At 44.8% G+C, this 24603-nt stretch overlaps 2 protein-coding genes across 6 annotated transcripts; one reads left to right on the top strand and one right to left on the bottom strand.

Annotated features, from left to right (window-relative positions):
* Positions 1 to 369: 369 nt before the first annotated feature.
* On the bottom strand, positions 370 to 8100 carry UBE2J2 (ubiquitin conjugating enzyme E2 J2). 2 transcript variants are annotated; one of them, XM_001233676.6, is made up of 7 exons: positions 7646 to 8100; positions 6143 to 6273; positions 5881 to 5921; positions 4953 to 5055; positions 4702 to 4840; positions 4177 to 4257; positions 370 to 3731 (listed from the first exon to the last, which is right to left on the bottom strand). In XM_001233676.6, the coding sequence occupies exons 2-7, from the start codon at positions 6271 to 6273 to the stop codon at positions 3447 to 3449; spliced, it is 780 nt and encodes a 259-aa protein (XP_001233677.1). In that variant the 5' UTR covers positions 7646 to 8100; the 3' UTR covers positions 370 to 3446. The 2 variants fall into 2 exon arrangements, with proteins under 2 accessions (XP_001233677.1, XP_417582.1); XM_417582.7 differs by having other exon boundaries at positions 7898 to 8100.
* Positions 8101 to 13000: 4900 nt separating this feature from the next.
* On the top strand, positions 13001 to 24536 carry SCNN1D (sodium channel epithelial 1 delta subunit). 4 transcript variants are annotated; one of them, XM_015297121.4, is made up of 14 exons: positions 13001 to 13488; positions 15095 to 15194; positions 19035 to 19369; positions 20118 to 20370; positions 20511 to 20704; positions 20823 to 20926; positions 21120 to 21283; positions 21493 to 21588; positions 21728 to 21845; positions 22211 to 22289; positions 22507 to 22564; positions 23007 to 23062; positions 23412 to 23487; positions 23721 to 24536. In XM_015297121.4, exons 3-14 carry the CDS (start codon positions 19050 to 19052, stop codon positions 24123 to 24125), a joined length of 1923 nt encoding a protein of 640 aa, XP_015152607.2. In that variant the 5' UTR covers positions 13001 to 13488; positions 15095 to 15194; positions 19035 to 19049; the 3' UTR covers positions 24126 to 24536. The 4 variants fall into 4 exon arrangements, with proteins under 4 accessions (XP_015152607.2, XP_425742.4, XP_004947475.2 ...); XM_425742.8 differs by lacking the exon at positions 15095 to 15194; XM_004947418.5 differs by lacking the exons at positions 13001 to 13488; positions 15095 to 15194 and adding an exon at positions 15231 to 16226.
* The last annotated feature ends 67 nt before the right edge of the window (positions 24537 to 24603 follow it).

Raw genomic sequence — 24603 nt, 5'->3', positions numbered from 1 at the left:
GAGCTGCCTGCGCTGTGTTCCAGAGCACCTTTGCTTAGATCTGTGTGCTTCCCACCACCACGTGCAGTCCCAGCCATCCAGCTGCCTCACACCCAAAAGCAGATGGAATTACCACCCCACCTGGTGGCAAGCCCATAGAAACGACGAGTTGCTACAAGAGCCAAAAGGAACCCGGCTTCTTCCCTCCTGGGCTTTTCAGAGTGCCCAAGGTGGGAAATAAGGCTGCTGGTGCTTAGGCTGCAAAGTGCTTTCCACTAATAAAAGGTTCCTAGTGAATCCTAACCTGTTTTGGCTTCCTATTCTGCATATATCCATCATTTAGATTCCTTCTCAGCGATCCCTTTGCCAGAAACAGTCCCACAGAACATGTAAATTTTATCATGAATGTTTATTATGAACAAACAACTTTACAATGCAGTCATTTCTACTCCTCAGTACATGCTTGAAGTGAGGTAATTCCTGTGACCTTGAAATTTCGGGGGGGGGGGGGGGGGACAAAAGACTACACATAAATCCAGGATCATTGAAGTCATGAGATCTTTAAAGGCCATCATTGAGATGTCTCACAATTCAAGTTGCAAAACCTTCCTACCATCTTACAGCCATCTATGAAATTGCAGCATGAAAGTGAAGGGGCAACCATTTGTTCCAATATCCCACACCGAGGGACAGCTTTTATTACATCAAGTAATGCACTGCTTCAGGGCATGTTAACATTCTTGCGTGGCAAAGAATGGTTTCCTCCACCTACTGACTTTGGTAACAAAAAGATCAGATGCTGCATATTATTATAAATGCTTTTAAAAAGAAAAACAACAACAAAATGACAAACTACACAAAAGGGAATCAATCTTCTGTTACCAAAGGCAAGGAGCAAGAACACATATGGAGACCTTGTAAAGCTAGAAGTGTAAGGGTTCCATCAGGTACTGCTGCTAGCTTTCAACAAATAGCACACAAAACAACTGTCCAATCTCTCTGAATCCAGGGTAATGAACAGAAATTGAAAATGCAGAAGTAAGGTTTGGGGTTTCACTGTTGTGTTTGTCTGGGTTTGTTTTCAATGCAGCCAATCCTCCTAGAAGATGCAGCATCTCCAGGGTTTAACAACAGGGTTTTTTTTTTGTTTCCAATTGTGGCACTTGTTAAAAACAAGGGACCCACCTTCAGATGCTCATGTATAGCTTAGGGTCAACTTCATGGTAACATCTCCTGAAAGACATTTTAGGATGTGCCATCTCCCAGTTTTACTGGTTCCTTTACCTTGGCAAAGGTTTCTCAAAAGACGAGATCACACCATGCCCAAGGGCTCCTTGCCTTTGTCTTCAGTTACGTGGACAAAAGATTTTCCATAAGATAAATATAGACAACCATTCACAAGCTTTTGTCTGTAGGCGACGTCAATGGTTAAAAATAAAAAGGCATTGTGAGAACACAAACACGTCTGAATGATACGAAGATCTATGAGGCAGAACAGCCTCAGCTAAAGGTCCATCTGCTTTGAGGAAGAAAATATAAATAAAAATCACTGACAAGCCACCTGGAAAATGCTATCACTGCAAGGAAGACTCGACACCCCCTCCTTCCTTCACAGTACCTCCACACTGACAGAACTAATTGTTTCTAGGCACACATAAAATCGGTGCTTCTCCTCTTACAAGAGCTGATTACGCACATACAAGAGGCAAATTAGAGTTATAAATAAGATTTGGTAAAACCACAAAATCAAACGTCTATAAATACATTTTAAAACCCAGCCTTCTCCACATCCCATCCCCTCCCTCCCTTATCTCAGTAAGATCTACTTAAAGATTTCTTTAGTGTAGAGCTGTTCTGCTAGCTTCGATAATTCCTACCTAGTGCAGAGGATTGGTCACGTTTATTGAAGCTCTAAACTGCACGGCTCATGGGTTTATCATTTAGTTTTGCTTACAGTTCAAGATACCAAGGAGAAGCAGAGAGAGAACAAATCTGCAAGGGAAAATAAAACAGTTTAAAAAAGAATCTTACATACATGAGGTAATCTTGATTGGGCTCTTCACAACAGCTAAAAGACAAAGCAGTTGGAGGCAGAGCTTCTTACCCTGCTATCACCTGTGTTGTACCACTGAGAGCAAGTGCACCCTCCCCAGATGACAAGACATCACTGCCAAATTTAAAAGGCACAGTATGTTCGCCTCTGGAAAAACATTTACGTAAAACTAAGCAGAAAAAAAGCAGGATGAGTTGAAAAAGTCACTTCAGGCTTTCAAACTACACTTGCAGCTTCCCTGTTTTATTCACAATCCTGTAATCTCACCAACAAACAGTATTGCTATCAGCAGAAGTGGAACAGAGACAAACTCGGAACTAGAAGCCAAAAGCTTCCAAAAACTTAGAAAAATCAGTAGTTGGGGCTTCGTGGGTTTGTTTTGCTTCGGGATTTTTTGGCCCGTTCTCAAGTAAGCAAGCAGAGCTAATGCCAGGGGTTCACTTCTTTCTGCTTGGGACATCTCAGATTAATTCAGCTGACACTGAAGAAGCTCATTTGTTGCTCAGACAAGACTGACTTTGCAAGGGTTGGGTTTACTTCAGTGCCTAAAACCCAACAATTCCAGAGATTTTCTCAATAGGTAAATCAACTCTCCATTAGTCTGTGAACTTTTATTATTTTTCAACAGTGGCACCTTGTGATCACAACAAAGTATTACAGTTTTCAAATATAACATCTCCCCAAATGGAAATCCCTAAGTGAACGAATCCAAAACAACAATGGCTACCTGTATTCCCACTAAAGAGCAAGTCAAACGCTTTTCTCAGGCTAACCATTCCTACAGGCTGACAACAGCACCCCCCTGTAGCCCAAATAAAACCTCCAATTACACGGTGATAATTTAGACAGCACATTAAGCACACACGGTGTTATTTTCCCCACTCATCTAATCACTACTGACTAGATATGCAATGATGTTCATTCTATCATAAAAATGAAGACACCTATCTTCTGTAGCATCGATGTTCACATGAACCAATTCCTTACAAAGCCTGCATTCTCTCCACTTGACTCATCTCCAATTGTGTACAGACTCTTCCCTAATGAAACTAAAACGATATGCACCACGTGTGAACTTTTAAAAATTGTTCAATGAAGTAAAAAGCTTTATTTGCTTCAGATTTTCAAATCTCAAATAACAGATGGAGAAGTGCTATAAAAATCAAAGCACTACAAATGTCGGTGTTTCATCAATAATGCTTTGACTTGACAACAGGATCTGTGAGCAGAACTTCGTTTAGTTTTCTGACTAACTGAACATACTCCACTTCCCAAACGCAAGACATGAGCCAACCAAGATTTTACCTGTAACTTGGTAACACAAATGTTTATCCCAGTGTCAAGTCAGATGCCCAAAGAGTCCCACTCACTCAGCAACTACATCTAATTTGGTCTTGGATTTCTTTTATTCTCCTCATTCTTGTGCTATGCTTCTCAGTACATACTTGACTGTGTAGGCAAAGGCTGCAAAACCAACTATAACAAACAAGTTCGCCAGAGCTCCACCTAAGAGTCCATGGTTACGGTTGGCCTGCTGGAGGCCAGGATGGTTGGCAGGTGCCAATGGAACGTGCCCATTAAGAAGGGGTATTCCATTCTGACCGTAGTGTGCTTCCCCATCAGGGACAACATCTGGTAAAGGGAGGGATGGAGGTCTGCTGTTGAGCTCTTCTTGCGCTTTCTGTTTTTGTTTAATCTCCTGGAGGGAAAAAAAAAAAGGAAAAAGAATATCTGAAACTGAAAGCAGTGAAGTTTTTGTGTGTTTTGAACAGATTCCAGAACCTCAGTTCTTACAAGGCTAGATATACAAAGATTAGTCCTACTCCAACTCAACAGAGTACACAACACTAAAATATTTGGATCATGGCCATGTCTGCTGCATGTATAGCAGTCAAGGCTATAATAACCCTAAATGTGTTGTGATTCCCTAGACAGGGAATCTTTGTGTAACAGCAAAACAGTCCAATTTCAAGATTCGAGTTTTTACTTCTTTCACACACTGCAAAAGTGACTTTTAAAAGGCCTCTAAGGTTGATAAAAGTAGACAGATCTTAAAAAAGTCCTGAACAACTGGCTTATAGATCTACACAGAGAAGGTGAAAAGCTACAGAAAACCAAGTTACTACATGAACGAATGCCCCTACCTCCACCACTTCAGGGAAGAGCTCACAGAAGACTTTATCTTTTAAATTGAATGCTAGGCTTTGTGCAGCAAGTTGTCGTTTCTGTGAAGGAAACAAGAATTATGAGCATATAAACAAAATTAATACAGTTCAATGCTGCATCTGGTTCCTTCCCACACAAAGGATACAAACTAGTTAGCAGTTTACACCATTTACAACTGCATACCCATCAATACTATCCTATACATTAGGCATTTCTAAACTCAACCTATGCTCTTGATCCTTCATTTTATGGGATTAGTGTGCTATATTGGCATGCTTGCCACTACAAGCAGAAGTCCTAACCATGCAGTTTACCAAAAAAGCATTTCAAATTTTTTCTTAGAAATCCTCCCCATCCACACACTGCCTAAAACTGCCTCAATTCACCCGCTCATCACATGCAGTAGATATTATAACATCAGCTGTCACTGCTGTGTTAACCTGGAGGTCACATTCAGTAGTCCCTAAGCTGCCAGAAGGTACATCATGCAATGAGGAACTTACTGCAAACTCTGAAGTCTCTATACTGCCCAGGGTGGGACCCTTTTCCACCATGAAACTAAGGAGGCCCGTCAAGATCGTTGAGACTGACCAAGCTGGATTCCACGTATCAGGGTGGAAATCAGTGATTGAAAGACATAACCTAAGAAGAAAAGACAAAAGGGCATTTTATTTTTGTCGTTAAAAACTACTACATGCTTTACATATAGCAAAAATGGTGTTTATTGCTTTAAGTGTTAGAAGAAAATCCTTACCTTGTATTACACTTAAACCTTCCATTAGGTGTAATCATATAAATACTAGGAGGTTTAAAAGGAAATTCTCTGGGGAATATTAGTTTCCCATGATAATAGCCACCTGCATTACACAAAGAGATGAATTACTTATTTTGCATTAAGATGAAGTCCTAAGGTACTCAGAATGGGCTAAATAAACCCTTTGTTTCCATCTCCTCACACTAGAGAGATGAAGCACATCATTTTGTGCCTCTAAAACAACCCACACCTGCAGCACATTTACTCTGGAGACAGTTCCCCCACACCTGTATTACAAACACTACTTTCTGTTTTCTAGTCTGTAATACATTTAAGAAACATCAGCCAAAGCATATTTAAATACAACACAAACATTTCAGACTTTCACACACACAATTAACTGCAAATGAAGACCTATGTAGAACCTGAATTTCAAAAGCATTTTGTGAAAGGCTGCAGAAGACACCATGAATTATGAACCACACAAAATTAATACAGCTTTTTCAGTCCTCAGATTCTCCAAGGAAGTTCATGAAGACAATACAGCTCTCAGTTCAGTCAGAGATGCTCATGCAGTAAGGCATAAGTAAATCATCCTAAAAAACCCTAAGAGATGAAACATTAACAAAATGAGGTTTTTTGAAGTTATTTTGACTCTCCTCAGAGTTACCTAGGTTACTTAAAAGAAAGTTATCTATCTTCAATTTAACCTAAACGTGGTTTCACTATCATACAAAGAGAAAAACTGACAGACAGTTGTACCCCTAACTCTTTTCAATAAATCATACTGGTCACGGACCGCTTTGCAACTGCACTCACACTTTTCAGGGCTATTTACCATAGCTGTGCTTTGCCCATTCAAACAGCCATGCAATTACTGAGACGTGCCAATCACAATGCAAAACACATGCACACTTTTCCTTCATACCTTCGTAAGGAGTTGTTTCAGGTCCCCGGACAACATAGTGCCTAAGACAAAGGAGGAAATGCAAACAGTGTGAGAGCCATTACACAATCAGCCATCAGCTTCTTTAGAAAAATGAAGACTAGCATCACTTTAAGAAGTTTCATATGCCACCTCCCAAAACCAAGACTCCCCTACAATCTGTAAGGGTGAGGGAGGCAGACTTGATGACCTGGAAAGTCTTGTTCTCTCCACAATTGCATGAACAGTTCGTTCTAAATCTTACCATTCAAGGATATTAGATGGGAGGGGTTCTGCACAGATATAAGGCACTGGATCTTTCTTAATTCGAAGGTAGTCTTGTTTAAGTCTCTGTGTTGCTGTCGTTGGTGCTCTCTTATTACTGTTGTTGCTCATCTAGTTTTCAAAAAATATACACAAATATAATCTCAATACAATCTTAACAGGTGTAGAGCTATTATGCTTTCCTGAATACAGCTCCAGACTTCTGCAATATCTACCAGACATAATATCCTCTTAAAAACAGTTACCATAACTTTTAAGTAGCAAGAGCCATACACAGTCTTAACCAACACACTCCCAAGAGAATCTGTACATCTCCCAGATGGGAAAAATGCTCCTTCCAGGAGACTGCTGTGTAAGTATGTGCACAGAATTGCTATCATGAAAATGCACTGCACTATAGAACCTGCTTAAACTGATAACAGCCATTCCTGTGCTTAGGCCGGGCACCAATCATGGTCATAACGTTTTAAAGGGCTTAGTCCTTTTCAGTAATTCATTTCCCAAATTAGTCAGAATATCTACAATGCAAATGTGCCTGTGATTCAAATTCATTTGCTCTTCCTATCACAAGCAAAAAAAAAAAATACAGTAATCGTATTACTGACTTTGGGGGCAGGAATTTTAAGTTCAATCTGCAGCCTGCTTCGGGTTCAATTAAGCTTAAGAGAACTTCTGAGCCAGATTATTCCCTTCCAAACAAAGAACTTTCATCCAAAATGAGGCAACTCAGTGTGAAGAATGGAAAATCCACGCTGGTTTCAAAACAATGTAACAGCCCTTGCAATGCAGCTACAGAGCAGACATCAATTAGTAACTGCTACTTAGCTCACTTTCCCTGAGAGAAGTATAACAAGTTACTTAGCAAGTCAGTCTCTTTCAGGGCTCTGGAAATTCAGGGGAAATTTTGGAAAGGTTTTATGAACACTTTCTATAAAGATCTAAGACTACGTTCACATGTGATAGCAGGTTGGATGCCAGAAAATGCCTTAAAGCTTTCTATTCAATTCAATACACTCTGAGAAATACATTTCTAGAGGATGTTTATACCACTAACAACAACTACGTGTGGTCATATACACAACACCCTCCTCAAAATAAACATGCTTAACCTGGTTTTCCTTAAAAGTACTGTAAGAGAGTTTAACATACAGTATTTTTTCTTGAAAGTAGCACGTTTTCTAAATACATCTCTTTAAATGCCCACCAAAAAAAAAAATCTAGAGAAGTCAGCTTCGACTTCAAGTCTGAGATTAAATCGTACTTTTTAATTAAGAAGAAAAAAGGGAGCTTTGGAATAGTGTCCCTCACTACAGTTAGCAAAAATATACTGAAATCGTCCAGACTAATGTGTAACTACTGGGGTTCCTACACCCCTTGGAGCCTTACCCAAAACCTTTAGCATTTTAAACACTGAAAACAAACCAGAACGTTTATAGAAGCTACCACAGCACCCCGATTTCCCCGTCTCCACAACACAGCTCACCGACAGAAGCTGGAAAGCAAAGGGCAGCGCCGGGACAACAGTACGACGCTCCAAAGCCCGGTAGGGCGGACCAGGAACTAAGCCGAGGCCTTTCGATCCCAGCAACCCAAGCACGGGAAGGCCGCTCCCAAAAGACTGGACGAGAAGGCATAACGGCGAGACAGAGGCCCGTCCTCAGCCCGGCTCCGGGCCCCTCGAGGCGGAGGAAAGGAAGCCCACGCTCCCCCAGCTCGCCCAGCAGGCCCCACTCACCTCTCCCTGCTAGAGCAGGCCCCTCCACCGCCGGGTCGCTCCACGGGCCCGCAGCCAGCGGCCAAGCAAGGGAAGCAGAGAGAAAAGGAGCACCGAAAACGGACAGCGGGCAGGACTGAGCCGGGCAGGGCAGGGCCGAGACCCCAGCACCTCCCGCTGCGGCGCTACCGCAGCTTCCAGCCAAGATGGCGGCCCGGCGAGGCGGAGCTAGCGCAGTGCTGCCGTCTGCTTCCGGAAATGAGCCACTCCACCTCCGGTGTGTGTACTTCCGGCCCAGCTGACTTCCGGCCTAGCTGACTTCCGCTGTCCGCTCAGCAGCGGGTGCTTCTCCTGTGTCCCCAATAGAGGGCAGTAGGAGCCTGCGCACCTATTGGCTGTTTTGGTTCTTTCTGCTGCAGGAATGCTAAACAGCGTTGTTGTACTTCGTCCTGGGGGCGGGCGGGTGGTTGGGCAGCAGCGAGAAGGAAAAGCGATGTGCTGCTGGAGAACCCACTTCTCATTTACAGTGTGTGAAATCTGCTGCTGGGCACTGTAACCTGGAGGGCCTCAGAGTTTGGGTTTTGTGCTGTTTGAGCATCGATAAGTGATGCTGAACTGTGTTTGGTCTTGACTTTTAAAAGCATCTTTCTTTCATTCAGGGAAATATAAAACTTTTACAAGTCTTTTTTTCCTTTTTTTTTTTTTTTTTTTTTTTTTTTTTTTTTTTTTTTTTGCATTTCACAGACGAAATTTGAACCCTATTAAAGGCAGAAGAATGTTTCCAATCTGAAGTGGTTCCACATCACTCCATCAGCTGCAGCGGCGCCTCCCTGTGTACAGATGGGGGCTGTGATAGGAACTAAATCACCCACTCAGGGCCGCTTTGTTTATGATACGCTGACCCCGTTCCTCACAGTCTGAGTGTGTGTTCAGACCTAGAGAGATCCCTGACCAAAGTTCCTCCACAGATCTTTTTGTGAGAGTACAGGATGTTAACGTGAACATCTTGGCCAGGTTCCGTTTGAGTAATTATGTTCTGCCTTCCTGAATTCCCCTCTAATTTCGAGTGCGTGTGAGATGCCTCACTTCCAGGCCTGCCTATGACCAATGAGTGCCATTTGTATCACAACACCTTGCTGCCTCCCATCTAAAGGTGGTTCCATTTCACTGACAGATGTTTCTTTCCCCTGCCGAGGGGTCTCGGTGCTCCAACTGCCACAGTGGCATTTACTGAATGAAATTGTCCTATACATTTCAGCTAGAGGTAATTCCTCGCTTAAAAATGAGTAACCTCCCTCTGGTGAATGTTTCATCACCGTAGTGCTTAACGATGAATGCATTGTTATCCTATACCATCTTGAAGAAGCCAGACCCTTTTGATTTCCTAGGAAACCGTTCCCCATCATTTTGTTTTGATAGGGAACTGATAACTTGTTCCTAAACAACTTCAACCTGGAGAATTATCTAAAGTTTCACATAAGGGCCGTGATGGTTCCCAAAGTTTCACTGATCCGTTGTTGATCATGAAGCAATCATTCTATTGCTTTGAAGCTCCGCTTTTTTCTGCTCAAAGAAAGGCAAATATTATTTATCTGCCTTCAGTTGAAGCATGTGTGCTTAATCATTTGGTGAGCATCACCCATTTCGAGCTCTCTGGATTCAAGGTTCTGCAGCAGCAAATGCCAAACATGAATCATAATCCGTGTTTTCCATAATCACTGCTGTTATGATAACGATCGATGTTGTTCACTTGTAGGTCAGGTGAGTATTTCCAGGCATCATGCTTCTGTTGGGTTTTACCTCGTTTTCTACAGACTAAATTGGAGGGGCAGCAGGCAATCTGCTGGCCTCAGGTGACCCAAATAAAAGGACAGGCAATTTAGCCTGAGCACCACAGGTGGAATCCTCAATAAACCTGCTGAACCCAGAGTTTTTTTTTTCCCTTTTCGTTTCCTCTCCTGCCTGGTGAAGGACAGGATGACCTCCTTTGCGATGATTGACGTGGAGCTATTAGTACTTACAAATTAATTCCAGCGTGTTTCTGAGTCAGAAAGAGTAAAGGTCACTCTTCTTCCTGGTTTATTCCCCTGATACTAGATAACGAACTCCATCACCAGGATTCTGCTCCCATTCACCTCTCCATCCCGTGCTTCCCAAAGGATAATTGGCACACAGCTATCAGTGGCCATGAGTGGCCTAATGACATCACCAAGAGATGAGCTATGACATACCAGTTTCTCTTTACTGTTCATCACTTTCACTCAGAGCCTTTCACTGCTTCCGCATTCGACATTTGTATGATTGCCTTTTATATCCAAAGTGCAGCATGCCTGGTGTTAGAATGTTATTAAGCTATTACTTTGCAAGATGGATGTATGCCTTCAGAAGCCATTATAAAGGCTGTGGTTTTGTTGCTGTTGAAATCCCATTAAAGAAAGGTAATCCTTACAGTTAATCATTCTTCACAGAGATCATTTGGAATTTCAAAGCACGTTTTTGTGCAGTCAGATTGAGGCTGAATGGAGCAGCAATTTGTTTTCCTTCCGTGAGACCCAAAGTGAGCCTTGCTGGATGGTCTGATGTGCTCATTTCTTTCAGCCAATATTCCTCCGCATGACCTACAGGTATTGCCCCCAGCACAGCTGAGCCTTTCAGTGATGAAGTGTTTCCTGCCCTATAGAGATCACTACACAACACAGATGACTTTAGGATTTATGTCTGCCAGGGCAGACTCTGGGCAACTTGAAAAATAAATATATCTACGACATTATCAGAAAAAAGACAGAAAGACTGCATGATTTCCAATAGCACCCAGAATAACAGCACGGCATCCCATCTCACAGTTTGCACTGAATATTCATGACGTGTCCCAGAGAATCTTCCCTTGAGGGGTGCTCGGGGCGTATTCTGAAGCCTGTGACAGATTAAAGTGGGCCTGCTCTTGTTCATCACAACAGCAAGAAAATACAATCTTACTCTATTTGTACTCCAATATTGTATTTAATGTGTAACAGATATATACAGCAGATGACACTCTTGAACAAAGAACAAACCTAGCCGCAGGGGGAAAGCGGGGCATGGGAAGCAGAGGATGTCTTGAATTGAGTTTCACAGGTAATTGCTGCTGATCTATCAAGTCAAAGTCTATGTTCAGGCTGCTCACGTTTGCTGCCAAAACCTTCTGGAAGACTCCACTGAGGAGTGCCAGAGGTGGAGAGGAGAATCGGGGTGTTTTATGTTAAGATGCTTTTCAAAACTAAGTAATAAAAAATGCATTACTTACATCATTGGCCTCACTGTCAGTCCTTGTGTGATGAGGGAATGAATGCGTTCTGTCAAAAGGAAGAGGGAAATAGAGGGGGAAAAAAATATGAAGGAGAAAGCCTTCTTGGTGTACATTCACTTCTGCTCTTTATCTGTAGACCTCTGTGCTACAAATGGATCCAGAAGTGAAAATAATCTCTGGATCTTATCCTCTTATGCTGATGAAGTGGTAAGAAAGTCTGTTATGTTAAGCAATGTGTGTTGCAAGGAGCTCGTTTGATGAGGCTGGAAGCTAAAGGCCCAAAGATATGGGGTCTGGTGCGTGGAGTTTCCATTGCACATTGCTGGAAAATACCTGCAGGGTTGTTAAGTGCACAAAGAATTCTGTTTGTCTAACGCAGGAGTAGAACGGACCGTGTTGAAGTATCAGGTGAGATCTAGGAATATGTCTTAAAAACATGTTTAAATGCTACAGCATGACTACTACCCATCCTGTTGCAATTAACAAGCAGTATCAAAGCAATAGTCATCATCATGCTTACATGGCAGCTTACATCACCAAAGCTTTATACAAACACCAATTAACCCTCTCAATAATGCTGCCAAGTGTCATTACACCTGTTTCAGAGATGAAGCAACAGAGAGAGGCACAGAGATTTGCCCAAGATTGTACAGCAAGAGAAGAGAGAAGTTCAAGAGTTGAAGGCTTTCAGATTGGCGTTTCCTTGCACATGCTGTGGCAGACTCTGCCCTTGTCTGTGGGTGGAGCATCATCTTTGTGGACTTGTAGATGGAGCAAAAAATGAAATCTTCACGTTGCATTTGTTTCTTGTTTTGGAAAACATGCCACTCCTGGCAAGCAGAGAGCCTCCAGCAAATAGGACGTAGTCTTTATATGTGAAGAGTTTGGAGATTTCTGCCTTTGGGTGGGTTTTATATAGTGCCAGTCCATCTCCTTTTGGTTACAGACCATTCCTGGTCTAACTTTTGGGGACTTTTTATGGAGGATTTCCCTTAGTGCTGACCACACAGGTCAGACGAGGAATATTTGCGCTGTTACAGTAGGCTATTCATTCCACATTACTCATGGTTACACATGGGTTTTGGGAGCCACGTGGCAGCATTTCCACTCTTTAATTGGCTGATAAAGTTGTCCTGAACGTGGAAAAAATGAAAAGCATATGATTAAAGGCAAATCTCAGGGCTTACCATCTCAGTGCAGCGCTTTCTTTATGAATAAGCACACCCCAAACATCACAGCAAACAGACCCAGGGTGTGCAGCTAGTTATGGACCTCCTAGTATTCATGTCTGAAAGAATCGAAAGCAAATCATGTGTGGTATTCACGTTGGTCTAGGGTTTTGTGTTGATTCTGACATCATTTAAAGATTAGAACATATTTTTTCAAGCCAGGTTTTATCATAGAATCATTAAGGCTGGAAAATACCACTAAGATCCCCAGGTCCAACCCCAACCACCAGCTCCATGGCGTGGTTGGACTAGATGATCTTAGTGGTCTTTTCCAACCTTAAGGATTGTGTGACATTGCAATAACTCTCAGATGTGTTCATTAGGAGGAGAAAAGCAACCTTCGGAGGCTGCTTGGTGGAAAAAATAGCACTGCAGCTGAATTTAACTGAAAAGCATCCAGCTACAGAGGTATGACAGCTGCCACAGCCATTTATGTAATAGCTAGTTTCAGTTACTGATTTGCTAATGACTGTTTTGCACTTGCGCAGTTTGTTCCCGGTTTCTTCATTCCCCTCCTTCCCAGCTGCCATACTGTAGTGCCTCTTCCTCTTGTTGACATCTCTTCCGGCTCCCATAGGAAAGCCTGGAGGTGGTGGACTGAATAACCCCAGCGCGCCGCTGGCCCACGTTGCGTTGCCATCTCTCTGCTGGGTACCAGAGGGAGCAGCAACCACCGTGGGAGAAGAGAACAGAGGAGCCAGGGATACCATCTGCCACTTTCTCCAGGAGCTTGGCCAACTGCTTGGGGAGATTTGGTGTTCAAGCATGATGGAGATGGGAGATCTGTGATGCCAAGACGGCCGCATCGCACGTGTCCGCAGAAGAGGTTCTCGCTGATGTTCTCCAACCTCTGCCAGTCCTGGCTGTGTTGGCAGTCCTACAGATCCCACGTCTGAGCTGGAAGAGGGCAAAAAGTCCACTGGAAGGAGGACTTCACCGCTTTGTCAGTCTTTGAAATGGCCGAGTGTGGGCAGGTGGAGAGCCTCTGAAGGCCCGTGACGACAGGAGCACGGAGAGCAGAGAACAGGAAGAGAAAAAGGAGGAGGTGTTATCCCAGAGGGATGACAAGAGCAGCGACACACGTCTTATTCAGGAAGGTGAGTGAGTGGAAATGAATGCTTGGTCATACTGGGGCCAGCAGGATTTTGCTGCTGCAGCTGCATTTTGGCTGTAAGCGCCTCTGGTGGAGGCGTAATGAAAAGCAGGGGTTACCTGGGGCCTCTTCATAACCAGGGGTGTAATTAGGGAGTATTTAAGTGCCAGTGACTAGCAGAATGTGCATGTGCTCGTTGCTGTGACTTCTGGGCTGTGCAGGGATGCTCCAGCTTCAGCCCAGCTGGGGATAAATCCAAGCACTGGGGAGCTCAGCGCATCTGTGAGCAGGTTTGGCAGCCCTGCGGTGCTTGGAGCTGCTTTGGCTAGCAGCAAGCAAGCACAGGAAGCCAACCCAATGCTCCCCTGCTCCTGCAGGCAGTGTTCCTTGTGGTTTCTAGATACAGATCCCCTTAGCCACATCTCTGATCGTCTCATGGGTACAACCACGGACAGCAGAAAGCAGTTTAGTGCCCTGCTCTGAAAGGAAGGCAAAGCAGCTCTGAATAACAAGAGACAGAAAAGGCAGAGCCCGGTGTGTGCCAGCTCTAGCCCGTAAAGCACAGCCAACCATGGCACGCAAGGAGAAATGCTGGGAGTTGCCCATTTCTGCACTCACCCACAGGAGTTTGTCTGCCTTCGAGTGGGAGGAGGAATAGACTGGCTCGTCCAGTGGCCATAAAGAAAGCCCTGTGAGGGAGTTCCCTCCAAACAGGAGGAGGCAAGGCACGCCAATGCCAGAGTGGGGAAAGCTGGGTTGGGATGCAGCATCCTCTGCAGTGAGGGGTAGTGTGGGAAGATGGCTTGGGGAGTGCCTGGAACAGTCCAGGAGAACCAGCTCCATCCACCCAGGACCAAGTGACGTGCGTAAAGCCTGATTTTCTAAGAGCCAAGATTAACATGAGACGTATGAAGGCTGCTGGAGGAACAGGAACCTCTGGAAGGCACAGGCATGGTCAGGAATAAGGATGGAAAGTAATGGGACAAGTGTGAGAGCGTGCAACAACATCAAACAAATGCAACAAGGAAGAAAGTTAATAACTGAAAGACAGTTGGTGCAGTTAGTGGGTAGCAAATTATGGCGTGGTGTGCTGCAAGGAGAACTGCTGGGAGCAGGGGGTTGGGTTTCCTTCTTCAATTTGGGTTCCCCCAGATCAGCGTACAGTTCAGTATTGCATTCTATCGTGGGTATCCCTGGGTGCTTAAAGAGCATCAGTTCCTGAAATAACTGCCACGTGCAATAGCTGCAGTCTCTGATCTCCTGTGTCACGCTGAGCTGGTGCTGATATGAGAGAGGCACGTATACAAAGGTATACAAAGGTTTGTTTGGAATCACTTTCATTCCTGTTTTCAGCAATCTGTCAGGTGGGAGAGAATCGTGTCATCAACCACAGCAATGAAAGCCAGTGTAGGGTCCTTTTCTGCAGCACAAAAGGTCATTCTGTTACTTGCAGAATCTTTAACACCAACCTGTAACAAGCCAAAGAGTTTTCTTCCCTTCTCCTCTCAGCTCAGGACATGGGATGACAAATGAGCAAGGGCCAACAGAGATGGCATCTTGCTTGAGGGACAGCGCTGTCTGCATATCCAGTTCTTCTCCATTTCCTGCAGGAAAATCTCCTGGCTGTCTGGCAACACATCAGAACAATGCTTTCTGAGCCAATCTCTGCACTGAGGCCCGCAGCCATAATGAAGCAACAGAATTTGCCGTGTGAGTGTTCATTGTGCAACAATTTCATTGTCAAGGATTTATTGTTGTCATTTGCTATTGCACAATATCAAATGAAGAGAGAAAGAAGGGTGGGGGACAAATAAATGGAGGTGACAGAATTAGGTTTTCAGTGTTCTGAGGTTTCTAATGAGAATTTGACTGCTTTGTCCATTAGTGACCAGTGGCTCTGCTGTAGCTGTTGATTCAAGAGCCAAATGGATTTTCTTTTTTAATTTAAAATTTCATAGTATCATGGAATCATTCAGGTTGGAAAAGATCTATCATGTTATAACAGGCTTCTTGAGCAGTGTAACAAATGCAGGATGCCTTGGTTTAAATGACGATCGATAGCTCAGATTGAACCCATTCAAGTCCCACAATCTCAAGAGCCAAATTATTAATGGCTGTGGGAAAATCCACTACAGATGAGCAATAGTTTTGGAGAAGCAGGAAGAAATCCACTGCCATGTGTACCTTGCACTGACCAAGTAGTTGATCACTTCAGATTACAATGGAGTATGTAATTCCTGAAGCACACATGAGGAGACCTTAATGGCTTCAATTACCAGTGATCGTGCAAGTCATGGAAACCACGGAGAGAAGGCAGAAAGCTAATTCCGTGATAGGGAAGCTCAGAGCAGGAAGAACCTTCCAGGATCTGTGGCTAACTCACTAGGTATTTATGAAATACAGCTAAAAACCTGTTTAGGCCATTGAAAAAAAAAAAAAGGAACACCCCTTCCCCTCAGTCAAACCAACCTTAACCCAAGTGTAACCTTCATGTTAACTTGTTTGTCCAGTTCATTCACTTCCTATTATTCCCTGGATCATACTTTGAATAATTTCCATGATTTGTTTCTTAACAAGACCTGCCCCTTTTGATGTCATCGATTTGATCCATATAGGCTGGAGAGCTCCAGCCTATCTCCAGTTAGAACAGGCAGCCCCAAAGTGTGGCACCAAGATTGTCTTCCGTCCAGAGCTGAAGGCTGAGCTCAGTGCCTGCTCTAAACTCTCAAAGTTTCTGCCAAGGTACAGTAGAGGTGGTTTGCAGCTTGGTCTTTGTTGTTTTGCTGTGTCTTTCTGGATCTATGTGCAACTGATTTGTAGCTCTAGGTCTATACACATGTGCTTCAGTATTTGCCTGCGTGATGTTTGTGCCCTTGTTCAGGTGTTTAGTATGTTGAGCGTGAAGTTGCTGTGATGATAGATGAGTGTACACCTGTTTGGGGTTGGAACTTGATGGTCTTTGAGGTCCCTTCCAACCCAAGCCGTGCTATGATTCTATGACTCTATGACTCTATGATTCTATGATTCTATGACTCTATGATTCTATGATTCTATGACCCTATGACTCTATGATTCCATGATTCCATGATTCCATGATTCTATAACCTACAGCCTCTCTCCAGGCATCTATCGCCAACGAGATGGGCCAATGCTCACTGCTCTAAGCACTGTGCTAAGTGAGTTAGGGACAGGCTGACCTGGGAGATGGGTGAGAGAGGATGTCTCATTACCTGTATATGTGTTCTGAAAGGCTCCCTGTTATCCTGCATTGCTCTACTGCCTTTCCCCATTTTGGTCTTGCAGTTTTCATCTCCAGCATTTAAGGACTCATTCAATGTATGAGTTGAGTAACGTTGAGTGAGATAAGGGTTGAATGTAGCTTAGCATAGAATCTAACCAAAAAATGTGTTATCTGGGGACTCCTTTCCAGTTTGTCATGGATAATCCTTCTGACCAAAGCACTCAGTTGGAAACCTTCAGGCTGGCCAAGTGGATCTGTAGCCATTGCCTCAGAAAACCATGGCTCTGTGTGGTCTGGGGGTTGGAGCGTGGTGATTTTTGAGGTGCCTTCCAACCTAAGTCATCCTATGATTCTATGATTTGTGAATGTTTAACTATGTCAGCATAGTGTTTGTGAGAAAGTGGAACTGCTCATCTCCCACTGCCGTTCTTTGTCACGTGTTTTATTCAGTCACGCTTTTTATTTACATATATATCCCCCTCTATCTGGACTTTCTGTACTTGTTGCAAATGAACTATGTTAAGAAAACTGAAAAAGTATTTGTCGTGTTTAATTATAGAAGTCTTTAGGAGCTGCAGGGGGCCTTGAGTTAGTTTTGTGTTACTGTTAAATGGTATCTCAAAAATCAATCGTGGATGTGCTATGGTCTTTGAGGAAAGCAGCTGGCACCAGGCTGGGTTTCCTTGTCAGATAAAGTAGTTAATTGTCATAAAGTTGATCCAACGTACAGCTCTGTGGAGCCCTTTGTACTCTTTAAGAATCGTTCTTAATGAATGACGTGAAAAGGTTCCATGAAAAAGCTGTCTTAACAGCTTGCAACTCCTTAAGATCTATCAAATATACCCCTAAGATACTCTTGAAGCATGCTGGCCCAAGAACCTTTGAGATAAAGCCAAGTTTCAGCATGGGGAGGTCGAGTTGAGGGGGAAGGCACCAGAGATCAGGACACATCATGGACCATCTGAACTGGGGTGCTCTCCCTGGTAGTACACTTGAACAATGCTTTAGTTATTTGTGCACTCCTTTCTTGGCTTCAAACTGCTACCATATTACATTTGGAGTTAAGGTTGGAGCAAAGCGTTGCACTCAGCAAACTTCTCCTAATAGCGTAATAGTCACGGTGATTCACAAAGAGCTGTCACATTGGAAATTCACATATTGCAGGACTTGATGGCACACTTCCACTTACTGAACATGACAGCTGATACTGAAACGTAGGAAGATGCCCTCAGTCCATGCTGACTAAAGCACGAGCATAAATAATGTTCACATTTCCATCAGCACAATTCAGGGGTAATTTAGAGCAGCAGAGCAGCCTGTTTAGTTACCATGACGAAGGAGAGGTGGATTTTGATTTCCAGTTTTGCCCCTCCTGGATGATGCTCAATCTCTCTTCTGTAAAACAGAGGTAAACGTTCATAACAAGATTTGTAGGTGCTTGGAAGAAACCGTTCATGTAAGAGATACGTGGTAGAATTTCTCATAGCACTAATTCATGTTACTGTGGTCTCCAGAAACAACCCAAAGGCATTTCATTTTGAGTAGGGCCTGCAGTGCTTAATCCACCTCCCAGCTGGGTTAATTCCCTCTGTGGTTTCAACTGAGGTGGTGGAGTTCTCCACTTCCTTTCCCAAATTCCTGATCGTGTCCACCTGTATTTGTACTCCCGCGGTGTATTTCAGAGATGGCAGATGTGAATCCCGTTCACTTCCATTCTGCAGAACATGAGACCATGGGAAAGTTCAAAACAGATCCCAGTTTGCCCCTTCCATACCCACTGAAGTTGGACTTACTCTTCAATTCCCTGGCATGAGGTTGGAGCCACACTGCTGGTTAAGAGACTGTTTCAAGCTTCCCAACCTAGCGGGTTCCACCTGTAATTTGCTCGTATTAATGAACTATTTGCATGTCAGTGCTGATAAATGGTGGTACAACACTTCGGAACTAAGCGTTGGTCCTTCGTATTCTTAGAAAGAAGGAAGCTGCACACCCCTTGGGCTGCAGACTTCTCAGCAGCGTGGGGATTAGTCACATTAACTTTGCATATCCACACCAACAGAGATGTCATAGGGTGAGCAATGCAAACACCTGAACTCACTCCGGCAGTGGCATGCAGAACATTCAGTTTCTTTTCTGCTCTCGGCTGCCCAAACTCCGGGAAGAGGGATGCAGGCCAGCTCACTGCTGCTTTCAGCTCTTGCCAACAGCAAACTCATTGGCACCCCATTGGAAAGCACCTGCAGATCAGCAGTGGTCCTTCTGGAAAGCTAATAAGATCTTTTCTTCTTTTTTTCCTTCTTGTTGAACAGAAACAGGCTTAAAGGATGGAGCAGGAAGCGGCAAGAGAGGAGGAAGAGAGAAAAGAAGGCTTGATAGAGTTCTATGATTCCTTCAAGGACATGTTTGAGTTCTTCTGTAAGAACACCACCATCCACGGCACCATCCGCCTCGTGTGCTCAAGCAGCAATAAGATGAAGACAGCTTTCTGGACACTGCTCTTACTTGCCAGTTTTGGCATGCTGTACTGGCAGTTTGCACTCATGTTCAGTCAGTACTGGGACTACCCCGTTGTCCTGACCATGTCGATGCATTCGGAGCCCAAGATGTTTCCAGCAATTACCATCTGCAATCTGGACCCGTACAGGTAACCCGGGCTTCCCCTTGGCTGCAGCCCTGTCCCTAGCTACAATGGCCCAGAAATGGTTGCAGCTGACTGAATCTGGCAGAGGTTGACATGATTTGGGTGGGCAGTAGGAACAGCCCATGAGATGGAGAAGGACAGTTGTTTGAAGCCAGGTTGGATGGCAGCCCTGGGCAGCCTGATCTGGTGGTTGGCAGCCCTGCCCATGGCAGGGGGCTGAAACTCAATGATCCCCCTCCAACTTAAGCCATTCTGTGATTCGATTCTACGATTCTATTTCCAAACTGGTTTTCAGACCAGATCTTTCTTTGTGATTGTGCAACAGTCTATCTCATGCACTGGTTCAGGATCAGAACTCTGCCTTGCTGCCTGGTTTGAGCGCTCCCTGATTTTGTGCTCTGATAAAAATAGCCTACCCCCAAAACACGCAGCCACTGCATGCATTTGTCCATAGCTCAATCACAGTGCACTGGAGTGATGCATGCTAAGATTCTGCCTGCTCATTTGTTCAGACAAATGGCTTCAAGGAAGCAATAAAACATCCATTGAAGTCTGAGTGGCTGCGCTCACCAAACACAGCTCACACAGTTGTGGTGACTTATCAAGGGGTTTTAATTTACATCGTGAGGGAATTATGTAATTTCCTCAGAATAATTATATAATTGGCTGACAGGAGGGCCTGTTTGTGCAGCTGGTTTGCCTAAGAGACACACGGATATTCACAACGAGCCAATCTCTCTTGTCCTTGCAGGTTTGATCTGGTTAGTGAGCACTTGGCTCAATTGGATCGCATGGCAGAGAAATCTGTTACTGTTCTATATGGCATCAACACATCTGCCAGCTTATTCCACGTCAACGAGAAGAGCATCCACGTGAGAGACTTGCCAAGCACAGGCAACCACAATGGATCCAGCTTCAAACTGAGCCAAAAGTTCTCTCTACTGAGAACAACTGAGTTCAATAATAGGACGGGAAAGAGACAGTCTCTCGTGGGCTTCAGACTGGTAAGTGTGGGTCCTCTTGGGGATGTGAACCTGCCTCCATGGGGCTAAGGCCCCATCACGCTCTACTTGAGCAAGGAGAGAATCATAGCATCATAGGGTCATGGCTGTGCTGAATGCCTCCCTCTCTTCTTCTCTCTCAGTGCAATGCCACAGGTGGGAATTGCTTCTACAAGACCTATTCATCTGGGATGGACGCAATCCTTGAGTGGTACAGGTTTCACTACATGAACATCATGTCCCAGCAGCCAGTTATAATCAACATTTCTGATCACGAGGAGAAGATAGAAGACATGGTCTACTCCTGTCAGTACGATGGGGAGCCCTGCAGGCCCAGGTACTCTGCTGCCTCAGATACTGATGAGGATTTCAGCAAAACTCAAGGGCTTGGGAGTCTAAAACTGAGCCTACATCTGACATACTGCAAAGCTGACTGGAACCTCTCTTTGTTTCAGTGACTATGTTCACTTTCACCACCCAGTCTTTGGAAGCTGCTATACTTTTAACAGCAAGGGAACAGACCCCTTCTGGACAGCAACAAAACCAGGAATTCCTTATGGTATGTTATTTGGCAAAGGGTGGAAAGAAGATGTGCAGTAGTTACCTGACCATCCCCCAGGTGTCTAAGGAACACCAGTGCCTCTTCTGTGAGCTAGGAGAGCAGTTCCATCAGCTCTGAGAATTCAAGACACAATGACATTCCTATTCTGCCCCCAAATAAGCTGTGTTAAGCTTCCCTCTTTGTCTTGCAGGACTTTCCCTTATCCTGAGAGCAGAGCAGAAGGATCACATCCCACTCCTGTCTACAGTAGCAGGTGTGAAAGTGATGATACACAACCACAACCAGACACCGTTTCTCGAGCATGAAGGCTTTGACATCCGACCAGGCATTGCCACCACCATTGGCATCCAGCAGGTTGGCTGCTGGCTTGAGGGCTGTCTATTCCTTCTGATGGCAGAAAGCTATGAGGAGCTGAACTCTGTGTTCTGTTAGCAAAGCATATATATAAACATCTGTCCTTCCTGTCCTTTATGTGCTGCTCCATCCAGACAAGTTTAGATGGTGATGGCTAGGACCATCAGTTATAGCTGCTAATCACTCAGGCCTTTCTTCTGTGTCTGCAGGACAAGGTGAATCGCCTGGGTGGCAATTATGGGAAATGCACAACAGATGGCAGCGATGTGAAAGTTAAACTCCTCTACAACTCCTACACCCTGCAGGTATTGTCACTGTGGCTGGCAGAGGTCTCCATGCACCCCACAAACAATTCATACCTTACCCTCCAGAGAGCCTTGACTGAAGATGCGAGCACTGGAGGACTGATGGCTTATCCGTTCCCTTGTGTCTTATATTTTCCAGGCTTGTCTGCATTCCTGCTTTCAGCACATAATGGTTCAAAAATGTGGCTGCGGGTATTACTACTACCCACTGCCTCCTGGTGCTGAGTACTGCAACTACAACAAGCAGCCTGCGTGGGGTAAGGGAAAACGTGCTGTCCTGTCCTCATCAGCAGGGAGCAGCTTCCCAGAACAGACACTGGCTGTATATGTGCCTCCTTTGCTTGCTGCCCTTCTGCTTTGTGCTTCAGCCTCTTTGCTCACACCACTGAATCCATCCAGACTGGCAGATGTCTGCCTGTCTGTGTTTGCACAGAGCATGAAAACTGTGATGCTATCAAGCATCACCACCACGTTCTTAAGGCCATTGCAACCATTGCAAAGGGAGACTGAGGGTCTCTCTGAGGGGATGCTGTGTGTCTGTGTTGGCCGAGATTGGGCACAGGTTTGGGAAGCGTTCCATTTGCTTGCCTTCCATTCCCTGAGTGTGTTTCTCTTCCCCCAGGCCACTGCTTTTACCAGCTGTACAGCAGGCTCAGGAACCACCACCTGAATTGCTTTGACCAGTGCCCCAAGCCTTGCAGGTAGGTCATGGAAGTAGAGCGTGATCAATGCCAGCTTGCAAAATGGAAGGAGCTGCTTTGAAAGCAAAGTATCATAGAATCATGGAGTGGCTTGAGTTGGAAAGGACCCTTAAAGGTCACCTAGTCCAACTGCACTGCAGCAAGCAGGGATGTGTCTTGCTTCTGGACAATACACCAAGAGTCAAAGTGATTGTAGTCTCCATTTTTGTCCTAACAGGGAGTCGCTGTACAAGGTGTCTGCTGGGACAGCCAAATGGCCATCGAGGAAGTCTCAGGTAGTCCATACAGACAACTGTGGGGTTTAGAGGTGGAATTGTAGCCATGTAGCTATGGGAACACTGAAAATAAACACAAAGACTAAGGCAACAGCAATGAAAGAGGCAAATAAAGCAAATTGGTCCCAAACCTGAGCACAGGGGAAGGACTCCATAGCTGAGATGCCACACTGAGATTCTGGAGAGGCACATTCTGTTCCAGCTCTAATCCAAACCTCCTTGTGACCCAAAACAATGCAAGTCACTGCCTGAGTTCCCACCTACAGAATGGCATTAATAACTTTCTGCTTCCAGCGGGTGTCGTGGTGTAGTAACTCACATGTCACCGTGTCTGAGGTCCTGTAATGGAAGCTCTGTGAGTCAAGGGATGACCTTTATAAAACATTAAACATAATGAAACTCGAAGACAGGATTGTCAGTAACATGCATGTATCTGCTGCAGGACTGGATCCGCCAAGCTCTAAGGCATCAGAATGGATATAATTCTACAAGCAACAGGTTAGTTACCAAGAGAAAATACATCTCTTGAACTGCGGATTGGCTTTGTCTTTGTAGAACTTGTGAATGTTACACTGGAAATGGAGGGCAAGAGAAAAAATGGGCAGGGTCATGCAATAAACATCCCATCTTTCCTCGGGACACTGTAAGATGGGCACTTCTGCAGCCTTTTTTCTGACTTAATTTTCCAGGCTCGTATTAAACACACTCAGAAGGAAACCTTGAGGGAATGGGGGCCCCTGTTGCTGAGCAATCAGTGTGTAAAATCGAGACAACAATGCCAGCAGTGCCTTCCTTCAGGTGTAGGCCATGTGGGCACCTCACTGACTGCTCCTTCTCTCCAACGCAGGAAGGACATTGCCAAGGTGACCATCTACTACAGGCAGCTGAACTACCAGTCTGTGAATGAGTCTCCTTTGCTCTCGGTAAGGTTGCTGTAGATCAGCTCTCATTAATTACAGTGTGCTGTGTGTGGTCAGAGGGAGGACTATCCCCCAGGGTGGGCTGGAATTATTCTTCCTTAGGGATAGGCTTCTAAATGCCATAGTTTACAGAGAGACACGCAATTAGTCCCCAGGTGACGAACAGCTAACTGACCTGCTGGTAGTATGCAATGATTTTCTGCTTGGTAAACGTAGTCCTTTGATTTGTTCCACAGGATAATCTGCTTCTGTCCAGCATGGGAAGCCAATGGAGTCTCTGGTTTGGTTCCTCAGTGCTGTCTGTAGTTGAAATGTTAGAGCTGCTCATAGATACGTTGGTGTTGTGTCTCCTCTTCTGCTACCAAAGGTTCAGGTCAAAGACATTAAATGTAGCCCGCACCCCCTCCATCCCTAGTGTGAGCCTGACCCTAGAAAGCTACCGTGTTGTGCAGGAGGCTGGAAATGGCACTGCTCCTGCCCATGGCCACACTTCAGGAGTGCCTATGGCTGTGGCCAACAGCAGTGACCCACATCCTGCCCAGCTCTCCAGCAAGGCAATACCTGAGCACTGCCCGGACGTGGTGCTGAATGGGTTCAGGTACATGAAGGACAGCTCTCTGGGAGGAGAAATAAATCACTAAGAATGTTTGTGTGGTGTCAGACAGGCCAACTGCATTTCATTTTCAGAGAAAAGGCAGCCTACCACCAAAGGGGGGGCATCAATGGGGGGGGGGAAAGGAGTGCACACCCCCCATTGTCGGGGATGACAATTTGCCATAAGCTGCTCCAATCACAGCTCTGTCCTTTGCTTACCACTGCTGCACGTAGAGGACCACGCACAGAATGCTTCAGCCCGGGTTATTTCAAGTGAGACCCGCTGTCTCAGAATGGGAAGAAATAGGGCTGATCGCTTTTTTTCTGCCACAGAAGAAGCCTCGGAGCTACTGAGATTAAAACAGCGCTGCGTTTTCAGTGCAGCCCATTTGTGGAGATGTTTTGATGTTAATATTTGACAGTAACTTATGTGTACATAAAATAACATTTATTTTTGATGACAGCGTCGGCGTAGGTTTTATTGTTATGACTTTCTGCAGAAGGATTGTGAAGAAAGCACCGAGC

This window comes from Gallus gallus, chromosome 21, assembly GCF_016699485.2.
Source record: "Gallus gallus isolate bGalGal1 chromosome 21, bGalGal1.mat.broiler.GRCg7b, whole genome shotgun sequence".
Lineage (NCBI taxonomy): Eukaryota > Metazoa > Chordata > Aves > Galliformes > Phasianidae > Gallus > Gallus gallus.
This window is presented reverse-complemented; position numbering and strand designations above follow the sequence as displayed.